This window comes from Myotis myotis, unplaced genomic scaffold, assembly GCF_014108235.1.
Source record: "Myotis myotis isolate mMyoMyo1 unplaced genomic scaffold, mMyoMyo1.p scaffold_m19_p_10, whole genome shotgun sequence".
In the NCBI taxonomy this organism is placed as follows: Eukaryota; Metazoa; Chordata; class Mammalia; order Chiroptera; family Vespertilionidae; genus Myotis; species Myotis myotis.
Window position 1 is genome coordinate 17,368,669 of NW_023416314.1, and position 17,551 is coordinate 17,386,219.

Consider the following 17,551-nt stretch of genomic DNA (forward strand, 5'->3'; position numbering starts at 1 on the left):
CTTCTAGTTCCCTAAATCCCTTTAGCTGAGGGGCTGGCCCTATAGACTTGTCCAGGGCCCAGTTGACAGCGGGAAGTCGGGTGGCTCCAGCTGACGGAGGGGAGGGAAGCAGGGTGCTGAGCCACACAGGGACTGGACACTGCCCAGCCTCCACTGTCTCGGTTTCCCATCATCTTTAGGGCATCACAGAAGGGTTTCCATCGGGAAATACATTTGGCAAATATATTTTGAAGTGTGTTTTTCCTTCCCTTTTCCTTATCACTTCCTCTAAAATAAGAAGAATGTGTTTTCTGATTACAAATACTTTTTTTTTCCCACAGAATGACTGACATAGGAAGAAAAGTATGGCTTATGTTATACATTTGATTACTTAATATATTTTACTATCACTGTCCTCTCATCTCATGGGAACTAAGCATTATCTATTAACGGAAGGCAATCTTGACTGTAGAACTTACCTTTATTCATCCCAGATGATACCTCCTGAATATGCCCCTTTAGCCAATATCGTAACATATGAGGGTATTACTTGGGAAGAAAATGAAGCAAGCCTATAAAGACCGGCCACCTGTTTATTTCTGTAATGCGGTTTACATTAGGGAATCCATTACTTTTCACACTGACTTAGCCAAATAAATGACTTCATTGGAAAGTCAGACAAGACCCAGCCTTGCAAGGCGGTGGCGGGAACCAGGGAAGAAATGTAGCTTATGCTTTCTCCCTTCACCTAAAGCGTTGGTGCATGGGGCACTTCAGTGGGGAGGTGTATTTGCTTAGGTATATGTCATACACACCCGTCTATTCTTAATTTTTTCAAATCAGTGGGCTATTTTAGAACAGTTTTTAATTTATTAAAACATTGAGCAGAAATTAGAGTCCCCATATAGTCCCTGAGCCCCTATTCAAACAGTTTCCCTGTCATTAACATCTTGCATTAGTGAGGAAAACTTGTTACAAATGACGATCCAGCACTGACACATCATTATTAATAAAATCTATAGTTTACATTATAGGGATTCAGTCTGTGTTGTACATTCTATGGGTTTTCACAAATTTGTAATGACATGTGTCCACCATCACAGTTTCATACAATAGCTTTTCTGCCCTAAAAGTGCCCACCTATTTGCTCCTCCCACATTCCCGTCTCCCTTTTTAATTTTTAAAAATCATAATTTTCAACAGGAAAACACGGCAATATTTTCCCACAGGATATACTGGACTTACTCTTTTAAAGGGAAATTAAAACTTACTGGTTCGACAAATTCAAACTTCTTTTTTTCTTGAACTTCTTGAATTTTAAAGACATATTCTAGCGATGCTTCGTAGAAGTTTTGATGTTCTCGGTCAATTTGTGTATCTGCCTGAAGAGTGCAAAAAGGCAAACCATGACACAGGGAGTCATTATTAATGGTTCTGTGTTAGAGAGGAGCTCAACTCCTGTTCCATTCTGAAATCTTTATTAAAAATTAAGTCCCACCAAAAGTTTTAATATAGCAATTATTACTATGTCCTGGGAATCAGAGACTAGGAAAACACAGCCCTTGTCCGTAAGAACTATAGTATATGGGGTGATGTAGTTGCAACAACAGAGTAAGCATACAACAGGCAGATCATTTTTTAAAATAATGCAGAAGAGGTATATAAAAGTATTTGAAAATCTACAGGATCATAAAAAAAAGAGAGCTTTAAGTTCTGGGAGGAAATGGTAGTGGTTGGAGTTGAATTTTAAGATGAACAACTGGCAGTGAGTAGTCAAAGATTAAAAAAAAAAAAAGCCACTCCCATAAAAAAGTAAAGACCCATGAACGAGTTTGACAGGGTTTGCCAACAGAGTACATAAGTGGAGGGAAGGAAGGAGAAGTAAGATTAGCATCACACTGTCAAAGACCTTGAGCACTGCATAGCAAATTGGGATTTAACTGAGGACAAGTTATCTGAGAATATTAAGCAGCAAGCCACATCATTAGGTAATCCCTTAGAAAGATAAGACTGATAGCAGAGCCAAAAAATTTCCATGGTTCTAACCCAGTGATTCATACTCCATTAATGCCATGCACATTTATTCTTCATGAACACAGTAAGGTTTGATTGATAAAGTGTAAGAAAATGGTTATTGAGATAATTTCATTTTATTTTTTTTATGTCACCTCTCTCCCCTCTTCTATGCCCACTGCCACCCTCATATGCCATTTTTTAAACTGATTTTTATTTAACAGAGAGGCAAGCCCTGGCCTGTGTGAATCGGTCAATTGGAGCATCCTCCCGTGCAATGGAAGGTCATGGGTTTGATTCCCAGTCAGGGGACACACCCAAGTTGGTTCAAACCCTGGTCAGGGAGAGTATGGGAGGCAACCAATGATGTATCTCTCTCACATGGATGTTTCTCTCTCTCTCCTTCTCTCCTCCCTCCCCCTCTCTAAAAAAATCAATTTAAAAAAAAAAGAGAGAGTCATGATTTTACTTTTCACGCCCAGTTACATACTCCCTGCTGCCAGCTGAGATTACTAAAAGCAGATGAAAAAAAAAGGCGGGGCGGGGGGCGCTCTCTGGAATACAAAGTATCTGCCAACAGCTATTTGGGAATAGAATATAACTTTGGAGCTATTTTATAATGACAATTTCACAAAGAGAAGCTTTAAAAAAAGGATAAAATTAGGTTTAGTGGCTTGGACATCATAGCATCTTAAAACTTCACTTGAAATGCCTTTAAAAATAATTATATACACTATGCATTTATTCATATGATTAAAAATAACCCAGTATTATAAGCAGCTCAATAGGAAGTTTTTTAAAGTTGAGCGTTCCAACTTTCTAAACCAATATACAAAAAGAATATATAAATCAGGTAGGAAATGTGAGCCAGAAGCTTCCAAAGATAATTTCTAAACAAGAAAAGATCTACACATCAACACAAAGGCAATCAGCATTCTACACAAATCAGGCATTTTCTTACCACAGCTTACAAGAGCACACTATTTATAGAAGGAAGGGTAAGGAGGTATACTTAGTGGTATGTTAATAAATGTGTAGCAGCTGGCTCTCGCGGGGGGAAGCCGGATTTGCAGTACTGGCTGGTTTCTGTGGTGTAAATATTCCCCAAAGAGCCAGTTCCAACCACAAACCCAACATCAGTGAATGAGGGAGTTAGAAAGAGATGAGAAAGCCGGCTCTCCAAGAGAGAGCTCCAGGACACCACTGTTGGCAGGGCCAGAAGAATATTTTTAGTCTCAGCGACAGCATTCTATTCCACAAGTTACTTCTGAAGGTCTTACTATCTACTTGAAAAGATATCGGCATTGACTGTGTTGACTGGCGCATGGGAACAAACTAGAACGTCGAGCCACCTTTACGATGCATGTGATTATTTCTGGTCAACAAAGCTGTGAAGCAAAGCGCACAGCAGGCGCGGAGGCTGTCCTGGAAGGCCTGCTCGCAGGCTGGCCCTTGGCTGTATCTGGGAATGTTGATTTTGGGAGAGTTCCCACCACCCTAATTGATAAGCGTAGTTCACTATGTCAAAACAATTTGTGCAAGCAATATGGTTTACTTTAAACACCTGCATTTCTTCTGGGACTCTGGAATTTGGGTCCATGACAAGCAGAAGGTGCCTATGTGACCACCTCCCAGTAAAAAACCATGGGTACTCGGTCTATATTGAGTTTCTAAGAGACAACATTTCACATGTTTTCTTCACGACTTATTACTAGTGGAATTAAGTGTGTCCTGTATGTCTCCACTGGGAAAGGACTCGCGGAAGCTCATGCCTGGTTTTACCCCAGACTTCACCCTATGCATCCTTTGCTGAGTTTTCTTCCTATCTTTTCACTGCAATAAACCACAGCCATGAGTCCTAGCAAAGCATGAAATCTGGGGGTGCTACGTCATTTCCTCAGAAACTCATTGGCCTTGCACAAGTCCATCTCATCAAAGCGGTGTGGGGGCACCAAGAAGGATAAAAGAGGAAAGATGACTGTTGCCACCTGCCAATTATAGATATTTCCCATCACCTCCAATCTAGATGAATTCCAAACCTGCTTAAATTCCCATCACCTCGCATCTAGATGCATTTGTTGTACCAAGCCTGCTTTGAAAGGTCATCTAGAATGTACAGTGCTTAGATAATATAACAGCTTAATTTCTCTTCAGTACAAGATTTTTTTGAAAGACATTCTTTACTTGGGATGAATCCCGTTTGTACTTAAGCTCATACGGTGTGTTATTCACTGGCAGACAGTTGCTTATAAACCCACTGGCAGCTGTTGCTTTGTATTCAGTACTGGATAAATAGGATAACCATATAATTTACTGTCCAAACTTTTTAAACTGAAAGGGAGCACCAGTAATAATTATGCCCAAATAACAGGTATAAACTATTGTTTACAAGGCAAAAGGGGACAGTAAAGTCATCCTAGTGAGAAACCAAGTTAATTACATAAGAAAACCATATAGTTCTGCAGAAACCAAAATTACTCCCCACTTACAATAAGCGATCTGATTCAAAATAGAGAAACACACACACACACACACACACACACACACACACGCACGCACACACACACACACTCACACACACACACACACGCACGCACGCACACACACACACACTCACACACACACACACGCACACACACACACACACACGCGCACACACACACACACTCACACACACACACACACACACACACACACACACCCTCATTCCCAGAGGCAAAATGATTTAAGCTGGACTGAAGAATGGAGAGTTTAGAGTAAGTGGAGAAAAAAGGAGAAGAATCTGAGTGAGGGAACAGAGTCCAGAAAAGTTATGTTTTGGTTGATCAGAAAGAATTCCAGGGAGATTAACGTGAGGACAGTAGAGAATATACTGATTCAATGGTGCGGCTGGGTGCCTGTGACTGTAGGGAGACCTCTTATTTAGTAGGGGTGAAGATGTCGGTATACCTCAGTAACAAAGAGAAGCTGAAGGATGTGAGAAACAAGGACGAGGGTGTGAGAAAGGAGGGGAAAAAAGTCAAAAATAATTCTGGTATGAGAAACACCAGCATTACAGAATTAAAGAAATGAGAAGTAGGAACAAATGTGAGAAAATGGTGATATGTGAGATTTCAATGTATTAGTAAGAAGAGGTAAAGTCCCGAGCAGCGGGAAGTTGGTCAGCATGATGAAATCACGCCCTGAGATGCTCATCGGGGTGTTATAAGGACAGTACGGAAATGGAAGAGATGCCGGGGACACAAACTTAAGGATACGAATAGAGGAATAAGGGTAGAAACTAAGGGATTCCCTTTCTTTAGGAGGCAGGGATAAGAGGACTCTACTCAAAGCATACTTAGAGATATGTGAAAAGCCAATTTCTGGGTTTCTCAAAGGGTTTCTTTTCTCCTAATTATAAAAGTATTACAGATACATTATTATAAGTTTATTCATTACTCATTAGTATAACAGAGAACTGTAAAGATTATAAGAATCATTATTCTTTTTCTTTTATTTAACCCTCACCCAAGGGCATGTTTGCAGAGAGGAAGGGAGAGGGAGAGAAACATTGATGTGGGAGAGAAACATTGATTGGTTGCCTTCCACACACTCCCAGACTGGAGATTGAACCCACAACCCAGGTATGTGTACTAACCAGGAATCAGACCAGCAACCTTTTGGTGCATAGGAAGATGCTCAGCCAACTGAGCCACACTACAGCTAGGCACCAATCATTCTTTTGTGCCATTTCAGATATTTCTAAATTTTTGCATTGCAAGAGTAATCTTACATCAACACCACAATTTATTTTTATGGTCATTTTGACCATTTCTCTTGGGCAAATTCCTATCAACAGAAATCATTTCAACTATCTTTTACATTTCAAATTTGTTGAAATATGTCATCAAATTTACCTCAAGAATAATTGAATAATTTTGTTTCTACCAGAGAAGCAAAAGTGTGCTCGTTTTCCCATATCATCACTAACAGTGGATATATTTTAATAAATTAAACTAACATCCTGCTGCTATTATTAATCTGCATTGTATTTTAATATGTAACATTGAAACTGAACCATATTCACTATGGCTTACATTTCTTCTTTAATGAAATAACCACTAATATTTTGAACCCATTTTTTCAACTGAAGACTACCTTTTTTACACTGATTTGCAAAAACATCTTGTGTATGAGTGATGGTAATCCTATGTCAAATGCTATATAAATTCCCTGATACTTTGCCTTTTAATTTGACTTAATGTCTTATGAAACAGACATTATTTTATGCATTCTGATCTTTCCACATTTCCTTTATAATCTCTTCCTCTTATTTTATGCTTAGGAAGACATTAACTGCTCACATATTAAATATTACTACTTGTTGTGTGCTGTAAAGTCTATTATATTGACAAGTCTGTTTCCAACTCTGTTATTCCAATGATCCACCTGGAAGATGGTCTTGGAGCTTTATCAACACAAGCTGATCCTTAGTTCCATCCTGGAAATGGCAGCCACCGATTTCCCTGAGGAGTCAGAGAGAAGGCACAGAGGGGTCTTTCTGAGAGCAACTTAACAAGTCTGGTGCTGACAGAGGACAAGAAACAGATGTCTTTTAATACCATGTTACAAAACTAAATACACGTGTGGCAGCATCTCCCTATGAAAGAACTTGATTCCTGGAAGTGTAGTGCAAACAAAAAACCCACGCCAAATTTTTCCTTGTCTACATTATGTCCTTCGAGAAGCCGCGATGGCACAACTGTGTTGTGTCGTGGGCTGTGCCTCCTGGAAAAGAAGTGTGTGAGTGTGTACATGTGCTCTTAGGTTTATTCTAGTGCAATGTTTAGAGAAATGTGAGCATTTAAGAAATAAGGAACAGGTGGATATAATATTAAACTTGTATGGAAGCACAAAATATCCCAGATAGTCAAAGCAATATTGAGAAAGAACAAAGCTAACGATATCATGCTCCCAGTTTTCAAACTATATTACAATGCCATATTTAAAAAAACAGTATGGTATTGGCATAAAAACAGACAAACAGATGAATGGAACAGAACAGAGCCCAGAAATAAACCCATGCATAAATGTCAATAGATTTATGAAAAAGAAACCAAGAATATACAATGGGGAAAGAACAGTGTCATCAACAAATGGTGCTGGGAAAACTGGATAGCCAGATGCAGAAGAATGAAACTCGATCATTATCTTACACCATTCCAAAAATTAGCTCAAATGGATCAAAGACTTGAACATAAGACCTACAATCATAAATGCTTAGAAGAAAAACGTAGGTGATAAGTTCCTTGACAGAGATCTTGGTGATGATTTTTTGAATCTCAAACCAAAAGCAAAGGCAACAAAAGCAAAAACAAATAAGCAGGACTACATCAAACTAAAAAGCTTTTCACAGCCCTGGCCAGTGTGGCTCAGCTGCACCAAAAGGCGGCTGGTTCAGTTGTGGTCAGGGTATATGCCCTGTGTTGCAGGCTCGATTCCAGGTAGGACGCATGCAGGAGGCAGCTGACAAATGTTCCACTCTCACATCGATGTTTCTTTCTCCCTCTCCCTTCCTCTGTCTCTAAAATTCAATAAAAATATTTTTTACAAAGCCTCTACACAGCAAAGGAAAAGGCAATGTACTAAACAGAAGAAAATATTTGCAAATCATATATGAGATAAGGGGCTAATATCAAAAACATAAAGAACTCATACAACTCAAGAGGAAAAAACAAACAATCCTATTAAAAAAATAGATGATCTGAATAAACATTTTTACCAAAAAAAAAAGACTTACAGATTGACTGACAGAGACATGAAAAGATGCTCAACATCATTAATCATCGGGGAAATGCAAATGCAAATCAAAACCACAATGAGATATTACCTCACACCTGTTAGAATTGCCATAATAAAAAAGACAAGCGGTAACAAATGTTGGTAAAAATCTAAATTGGTGCAGTCACTATGAAAAACATTATGGAGGTTATTAAAAATAAAAAATAAAAAAAAAGAACTACATTATGATTCAGCAATTTCACTTTTGGCATTTATCTGAAGAAAACCAAAACTCTAACTCAAAAAAATGTATGCAGCCCCATGCTCATTGAGGAGTTATTTACAATAGCCAAAATATGGAAACAACCTAAATGTCCATAGATGAATGAATACATAAATAAATAGTGAACACTGGTCAGCCAAAATAAGTAAATAAAATCTTTCTATTTTGACAACCTGGATGGACCTTGAGGGCATAATGCTAAATGAAAAATCAGACAAAAAAAGAGAGTAATACCATATGATCTCTCTTATATGTGGAACCCCAAGAAAATAAGTAAATAAAAGTTCACAGATAAGAGAACAGATTGGTGGTTGCCACAGTCAGGGGGGCAGGGGAATGGGCAGGGATAAAACTTAAGAGGAAGGAAGGAAGGAAGGAAGGAAGGAAGGAAGGAAGGAAGGAAGGAAGGAAGGAAGGAAGGAAGGAAGGAGGAGGGAGGGAGGGAGGGAGGGAGGGAGGGAGGGAGGGAGGAAGGAAGGAGGAGGAAGGAAGGGGGGTAGTAAGGGGGGAAAGAGGAAGGAAGGAGGGGAGGGAGGAAGGAAGTGAGGATGAAATGATGTAGGCTTAATAAGAGCTTTCTAAGTAGAACAAACAATAAGTGCAAAGGTCCTGAGGTATGCCCAGACTTGAATAATTTGGGCAAGATCAAAGGTTAACATAACCAAAGCATGGAGTAAAGAGAAGAGTCAAGAAGGGGGGGGGGGGGGGGGGCGGGGGCGTGGAGAAGAAGTAGTAGTAGTAGTATGGGACATGTCAATGGAATATTAAATTGTAAATATAATACCTCATAAAATTAACTATGCCATTGAAAATTTAAAATACTCATTTTTCTTAATGACAGTTTGTTTTTTTCTCCCATTTCATTTAGCTACAAAACTTTTCCATGGGCACGCAATTGTATGTTCAATTATCCTTCTTTTAATAGCAGGTGCTAGTAACACAATATAGGTTATAATGAACTCATGTTTAAATAGAAGAACTTCCCAATATGAAATATATTGCAATGAAGAAATTCAATTCCCTCAATGAGAACATGAAAGTGTAGAAAAAAGGAACCAGAAGCAAAATCACCCTCCCGTGGCTTTTCGATGCCGGGGAACTCTAATCATGCTCTGACTCGCCAGGCAGCCCCGTGGCTGGATGTGGAGGTAAGAAAAACAGCAGAAAGAACACAGAGCAGAGGACCAGGCTGAATTGGAAAAGCGCTCGTTGGCTCCGCTGGATCGGGATGAGGCGTTCAGAAGCGGTTCTGGACAGTGAACCTCCCAAGTACAGAGAGAGGAGGGAGGAGTGATGGGAGACTCCGCGTGGCGGTCTCCTATGGCTCCCTGTGAAGGTGTGGAGCCCAGGGTGCAACCGCCTGACTCCCATCTTGCAGCTCTGAGACAACCATGGTAGACCCAGGGAAAAGCATGGGTGGAGTGTCAAGAGTTTTTGTTGTTGTTCTTAGGATGAAAATGACAAGAAAGTCCATTAAAAAACACACACATACCTCATCAGAACTGGAACTGCACTATAACTTAGTAAAAAGACTACAAGATTCTACTAATTATAGTTAAAACACTACCAATGAGAAGGACAGATATTTCAGAAAGAAAGAATAATGGGACTGCTTATATGCATACAGGTTAGTAAAATATTTCTGTTGCCTATTCTTTAAGAAAACCGATGTAAAATAATTGAATCCCCCCCCTCCCATGTTGAGGCAACGCCTTAAAAACAGATATTTTCAACTTAACATAAAAGCTATAACATGAATTTGGTAGGTTCTGCCATTAAAATATGCCCAACAGAAGAAAATGAAAAAGTTTTGTTTCATTCTTTCTTACTGTTGAAGAAAACACTATTTTTTCATTTGGAACGGTTAATATTAAATGTCACAAGGCATGAACAATGTTCAGCACAGTGCCTGTTATTAGTAAAGGCTCAGTTGAACTATCTACTTTTTTTAACTAAAGAATAGCAGATTCTGAGACACTGCTACCTTGGGCATTTGGACTTCACATGACGTAATGCGAATGTCCTTTTTTCTATTGGAAAAGCTTACCTCTTGCAAATGAGACTCCTTTTTCTTCGCAGACAAATTTAAATGTTTGTCAAGAATAGAATAGTATTTTTCACTCTCCTTGTCAAACTTCTTCTTCCCATCCTGGGGATAACAATAACGAAACAAAACAAAACATTCAAATTAGAGCGGCAAGAAAACCACAATTTTCACCACTCCCATCAAACATCAAATAAAATAAGGATTAGTGAACTCCAATTACGTGCAAAACTGTATGAAGCAGAGTAGAAAGAAGGACATAAAACAGTCGTTTGAATACGTATTCTCTCAGAGGCGGTCATGGAACTATCTCTTACGGAGGGGCCAGACTGGCTACATTGATTCTCAAATAAAGAAAATGTCTCCTTTAGGCTTTTTAGTGACTCGGATGAGATAATATATAGCCAGTTTAGAGAACCACTGGCACAGAGCCTTTTCCAGAAATCTTTATTTCCCAGCCACAAAAAGATACTTGATATTTCAAACAACTCATTCTTAACAAGGAAGAAAACAGACTTTTAAAAGCATAAAATCATTAAGTCAGACCGCTTAAAGTCAAATCAAAGGGATTAGCAGCATCTGTATCACATACTCAACATAACTAATAACTAACCTTCCCTCACTCCTAAAACTTATGTTTTTGTTTTGAACAGGTAGCTGTAACCAGGATGGCCTTTTGAGGGGAAGGAGGATAACTTTACCTTTCATTCTATCACATGCTTCTACCGAAATGCAAACGTAATAAAATCCTAAAAGGAACAGGACATGCCTGGGCATCCAATCTTCTCCAACCATAAATACGCATGTTTTCTCCATTCATGAACCCCTCTGAAATAAATACTAGGTAACCACACTCAAATTTCATGGGCCAGAGTAGTACTACTCTTTGCTTTTATTTCAGTGTTTCTGGAAGGACAATTTCTGAACCACTTTAATCAGAGTCAGGTATCTTTTAAGCCTATTCAAAATGCAGGTTCCTATTTCTCCCATCCAGAGATTCGTGCACTGTTATTTTTCACCACCTTTACTATACTGTACACCTTAAACTAATATGAGCTTGTGTGTCAACTGTAATTAAAAAATAAAATCTTTAAGAATATTTTTTTTATTGATTTCAGAGAGGAATGTGCCCTGACCTGGAATCGAACTGTGACCTCCTGGTTGATAGGTCGACACTCAACCACTGAGCCACGCCAGCTTGGCGGAAAAATAAACTTTAAAAAATCAATCTCCATAATTATTATGCATAATGTTTTGCTTCATTATTTGCATAAGGATTTGAAAAAGGTAAATTAAAAACAATGGATGTCCCCTACCCACCCCCATTAACCTCTTCTAGCAAAAAAAAAAAAAGGGAGGGGGCATATGTAATACTTTCAATAATAAAGATTTTTAAAAACAAACAAACAAACAATGGATGAATGGATGAATGGATGAATGGATGAATGGATGAATGGACAGATAGGGCAAGGAGGGGAAAAAGGGAAGAATGGAGGGAAAAGCATTGAATGGAAAGAGCACGTAGGCTTCTGCTATAGAAGTTCAAATCCCTTTTAGACCATTTAAGAAGTACTGATAGGTTTGTACTTTACAGCATTATACCTGTAAACAAGGCCGGGCTGGGGGTGAGGGTGAGGGGGGTGGGGGGAGAGTCTAAATCCTCCAAGGATTCTTATTACCTAAAGAGAACATGTGGTCCTACTAAGAGAAACACAATTGAAAATAAATCCAAAAGAGGTCTGTTGAGGAACTCACATACCAAAATGAGCAGAACCGAAAGGAAGCGAGGAAGCCCAAGGCTCAGACAGGAGAAGCGTGTCCTCCCTCTCCACTGAAGGGACAGACACCTGGGTGAGCATAGTATCTTCTGCTCAGTGATGTTACTCTGAAACTGGTGTTTCATGCCCACCATTCGCCTGCCCAATCTACTTCTCCAAAAGTCTCTCTCAATAGCCCCTTTTGAACTCCCATCCTTTTCTTTTTTCTCTCTGGGCCATCTCCCCTTTGACATAAATGCTCATTTCTTCCCATTTCAACATACTCGAGTTATATCTACTTTTAGTATCCAGCTCAAACAGACATCATTGACAAGTCCCCTCCACCAACTCTCTCTTCCTTGTGAATGCTCATATAGCTTTATGCATGGCTTTCTGATGGTGTTCATGTTCTACATTGTAGCACAGACCTTTACATATACCCCATCCTCCTTAAAATTAAATATCTCAGAGAGAGCTCAATAAATACTTAATGAAAAGATGAAAGTCTTCCTCTTATAGCACTGGCCACAATAGTCCCTCATTGATATTCCATTTGCTCAAAAAAAGTCAATATCCCTGTTACAAGGGAATATTCTGCGGAAACGGCGTTAACTCAAACCCAATGGCACATTCTCATTTGGGGGCAACCAGCTGCATCATGGTATAGTACATAAAACTGACTCACTTTCATCTTACAATGTGGGCTTAAAATGTCTCACTGTACATAAAAGAAGACACTGGCTGAAGAAGAGAGCACAGCTGTGGTGGCTACACTTGCATCTTTGTTTTCAGTCAGTGTTCGATGGCATTTCTGGAAATGTTAATTCAGGGCTCACACATCAGAATTCCTGGCAATACAAAAGTTATTCCCAGAAGCACTTCCTGACTCTTATTCAAACCCTGGCCCTTCACACCACTGGGCCAGCAAAAAAGATCTGCTCAACAGTTCCAATGATATAGACAACAAAAACTCACTCAGCTGCAGCATACAATTAAAGAGTTGAGTTTGCAGAGCAGGCCACATGAAGGACAACTATAATCTAAGGAAGCTCTCCCCTAAAAAGTCATGGTTTACTGCTCCTGTAAGCCAAGTCTATTTGGACTTACCCATTTCGCACCATACAGCTACCTCTTGTCTCTGTTTACTCGTTGTGGATATCAAGCTAAGAATTTTCTCTGAAACTAGTGCTACAGAGAGAAGGGAGAAATAACCCATGAATCTTTACTAAATGCTGTGAATAATCACTGACTTCGTATCTTTATTTTATTGATCTTAGAGAGAAGAAGGGAGGAAAGGAAAGGAGGGGGAGTGAGGGGGGGGGAGAGAGAGAGAGAGAGAGAGAGAGAGAGAGAGAGAGAGAGAGAGAGAAAGAGAGAGAGAGAGAGAGAAACATCGATTGGTTGCCTCCCACACATGCCCCCACCAGGGACCAAACCCACAACCTGGGTATGTGCCCTAACCAAAAATCAAAACCAGCAACCTTTTGGTGTATGGATGAAGCTTCAACTAACTGAAACACACCATCAGAGCCTATCACGTCTTCTTATTGTCTTGGAATGATTCATAAAATGCTATATTATAATGGTACATTTTCTGCAAATCAATGGTGACTGCATTTTAACTAGGTAATCATTAAAAATGAAGACATATATAGGCATGTATGTGTGATAAGTATGTATATGATAAAATATTTAAATATAGATCATCATAAAGGACAAATTAGTCCCCAAGCCTAATTAGAATTGGAAAAAGTAAAAGTTCTGGGTCTACATTCTGTTTTCCAAACTACGCTGATTTATTCTGAGCACAGTGATCATACTATTACTGAGCTTTTAAGCTTAGCAACTATGGTGACGTCACACACATTGAAGTAGGAAGGATAGGAAATCATTACAGCACAAATTCCAAGTGCCAATTTTACTCTTAAAGTTATTATATATAATAAAAATTGTCAAATAGTTATAGCTACAAGCATATTACAGATAAAAGTATTAAATTATACACAATTGTTAAAAAGAAAAAAAGACCAAACCAATGCCTTCATTAACCACAAGAGGGTACCAAAGATAAAGAATATCTTCAACCACAACATTTAGAAAATCACAAATAGAAATTCTAAGTGTTATCTAATTGAGCTTTTTTTTCTATAAAAGACTACTGCACAGTTTGTTTAAACAATTGCCTTAGCAACCTTTATTTTAATGTCACCATGATATAAATTTTTAAAATGAAGGAAGTAAAATTTTTTTTTTTCCTGTTTCTTTTAAATAATGGAGCACATATTTAGGATTTATGCTTCAGACTTTTTAAGACAATCCCAATGTTATGATAGCCACACAGGATACTGAAAAATTTCCTATACAAATATGTTATCATGCTAGTGTAATAAGCATTAGCTAAATAAATACTACGTGTATATTTTGAAAAATCCTTCACGAGACTGCACAGTAGTAGCAAAAGTAATATGAAGAGTAATAAATACCAATAGCTACTTTTCTATTTAAAAGAATATGTGGAAGTCTCGTGAACTGGCACTGTGGTGGACACTGAGAGGATATGATACAGCCCTGACTATATCCATCCTGGCTAGCCTGCTTCCGCTCCTGGTGGTGAGATTTACCCGCTGCCTAGAACGGCAGCCCAGGGTGACATCACAATCTCTGAGCCTCTGAAGGGCCAGATGCAAGGATATTCCAACCACATACTGTGTAGGAGTTTCCTGAGGCCCAACTGATTCCTGGTATCCAGAAACCCAAATTGTTGATAATCTTAGTACAGCGTAAACAGCAATATCGCCCTGTGGGTGACTGCACCCAACCACCTCCAGTCTCCCCAACCCATTCCCCCCCACCCCGTCCCTCCTCCTCAATCTGCTCACATATAGACATTCCAAAAGGGCTCCTTCCAGGTGGGCTGCCCCAGCATAATTCACACATCCCTCCCATTCCCAATGACCTCACCACTGCCACACCAGGTGATCATATTCATAAGAAACGAAGGTTTCATATTTGGTAAGGATTTCATAAGGATCTCCTACAGACAACACACAGAAAAACAAAGAGAAATATATGTGTGAAGGATATGAAGCAATAATACACAGGAGAGGAAAGCCAAAAGGGTGGCAAGCATATGAAGGGTTTTTCAAACTCGTAAGTAGTAAGAGAAAAGCAAATTAAAATATTAAGTTATCACATCATATCTACCAGCATTGGCAAGAGTTGGAAAGTTGAATAACACTACATGTAGAGTGGAGATGCAGGAACCCATAGGTACAACAGGTGGGACTGTAGGGGGTACAACTTTTCTAAAAAGAAATGTTACACTACGAAGTAGCAAAAGGTGTGCCCTAAGAACCAGCTTCTGTGTGTACATTCCAAAAAAATCCTTACAAAAATGTCTGTAAGGAAACAGGGATGAGGCTATGCATCTGTGGGAATGAGAGATAGGGTATTCATTAGTAGACATAAAATGAATTAGATGTATCCTATTGAGTGCTATACAGAAGTTAGAAGAAAACATTACAAGTGGATGGATCTTAAAACACAGTTGTGAGAGGAAAAGAAAAAACGAAATTACTTATGTAAGTTAAAAAGCCATACATACAAAATGATACCAATTTGGTAAGAACATAAAACAAAAATATACTCATAAGAATGGCTGCTTTGTGAGAAAAATGTGAATGAGGTATGAGAAAATTAATAAAACACAAGAGAGGGCTGTAAACTAAAGAAGAAAATATTTTTTTAAAGATAAGACAATTAGGAGATTAATCAGAAAGCCCAACATCTGACTAATAGAACTAAACGCAATGCAGGAATTACCTAAAACATACATGAGAATTTCCAGAACTGATTAAAAAAAAAAAAGTTTCCACATTCAAATGGCACAACATGTGCAAAGCACAATAAATGACAAAATACCCAAAAGATATAAAATATTACAAATCCATGGAAACCTAAAAGCAGAGGTCAAATAAAAATCATCAGAGAGCAGAACAGGAATGAGTCGACAATGAATTCCCAGGAAGTTATAAAACAAAGGCACAGGGCCTTCAGTCTGCCAGGGGAATCATTTCCACATCCAAACTGTCAGTCTGAATTGAGGGTAGAATAAAAATATTTATAAACAGAGGGCCTCAAAAGTTTTACCAGCTATGTATCATTTTTCAGGGAGAGTCTGAGAAGGTGCTCCACTACAATGAAGAAATAAACCAACAGGTAAGACATGGGACCTAGGAAAACATCGGTTCAAGTAGGCAAAGGTATTTTGAGCACATACTGTGTAATAAAACTTCCCTGAAAACAGATGGACTAGAAGTAAGCCTATGAACTTTACTTATTTTTTAAATATATTTTTATTGATTTCAGAGAGGAAGGGAGAGGAAGAGAATGGTAGAAACATCAATGATGAGAGAGAATCATTGATCCGCTGCCTCCTGCATGCCCCCCACTGGGAATCGAGCCTGCAACCCGGGCATGTGCCCAGACTGGAATCAAACCGTGATCTCCTGCCTCATAGGTCGACAATCAACCATCGAACCACGCCGGCCGGGCAAGCCTATGAACTTTCAAGCAACCGGTTTAGATGAGCGTTCCAAGAGCAAGTCCTCTAAAAAAATAAAAGTAACATGAAGAAGGCATCTAATGTGTTTGAACATATTAAGATGTGTTTGCACTTACATCCGTATATTTGGGAACAGAGAATTGTATGCAACCCTACAAGTGGAGAATAATTATCCTCATTTTGATAAAAGTATTATCAAAGAAAAGTCATCTGAAGAAGATCAGAGAATTTGTCATGGACAAAGTGGATAGCCAAAATCAATTTTCCTCGTTTCAAAGCTCATGCTATTTGTACAGTAAAATGTAACCTGAAGAAGCTGAAAATTAAAACTATAGCACTTTATTTTAACTCCCTCCCCCCAACCCCTTAAAAGCAAAAGCAGGGGGTGGTGGTACGAAGGAAACAAAGGGAACAGAGGGGACTTCTGGTTTCTGGCTATCCTTTCCTAACAAGTGAAAAGCTGAACAAACTGAAAAATTAATAAAAACCCATCAGAGTAGTGAGGTCACAGAGTAAACCATTGCCCCTAAAATTCGAGAGCCAGCTAGGCAGATGCCGAGAATTATAATTTCCTGGAGCAGAAATCCCTCAGGAATCTGTACTGGGCTAGGAAAACCTGAACTTCATTGGAGAATTGCAGGAGGCTGAGTGTGGATAAGTCCGAGTGATAGAAACTCCAGGGAGCCCCTCATACACAGCCCCCTAGCAATTTTGTTGGTTTTACCTCCAGGAGCTCTTTGTGGTTCTCACAGTGAAGATGAAAGAAAAATCCCCTCCTGCCTCCTGCAGGTGCAGGAGGAAAGGTAACTATTTTAAAAAGTAACCATTTGAAATACAGAGAGAATTTTGTTTTTCTGTTCTCAGAACACACATGTAGGTATAAGACCACACATGACAACTACTGTATCTCACTGAAACAGAGGAGGTATTTTTCCCCCCCTTAACTCTGAGGGTGAAAACAATACCAAGTGAAAATTAATTTTATATATTATATTAGATACAATACTCTAGTCCAAAATTCCTGGAAAACAGCATGAGGCAACGCTTGCCTGCTGAAGTTTGCGTACAACCCTTAGGGAGCAAGAGTGAGTGAAAATGGGAAGAAAAGACAAGGAGAAAAGGAAAATGCAAGTGTTTATTACTGAACTGAC

At 39.0% G+C, this 17,551-nt stretch overlaps 1 protein-coding gene across 9 annotated transcripts in view; it reads right to left on the reverse strand.

The window, feature by feature from the left end:
• The window catches only part of ARHGAP42 (Rho GTPase activating protein 42), a 252,176-nt gene that overhangs the window by 59,770 nt on the left and 174,855 nt on the right, over positions 1-17,551 (reverse strand). For 7 of the 9 annotated variants that reach the window (XM_036324609.1, XM_036324612.1, XM_036324608.1 and 4 more), the window contains 2 exons: positions 10,083-10,184; positions 1,251-1,361 (listed from right to left, as the gene is read on the reverse strand). The exons of 1 other annotated variant lie outside the window; for it this stretch is intronic. In XM_036324609.1, coding sequence (XP_036180502.1) covers positions 1,251-1,361; positions 10,083-10,184 — 213 coding nt within the window. The remainder of the gene's footprint in view (positions 1-1,250; positions 1,362-10,082; positions 10,185-17,551) is intronic. One more of the 9 variants, XM_036324610.1, reaches the window with a different exon arrangement.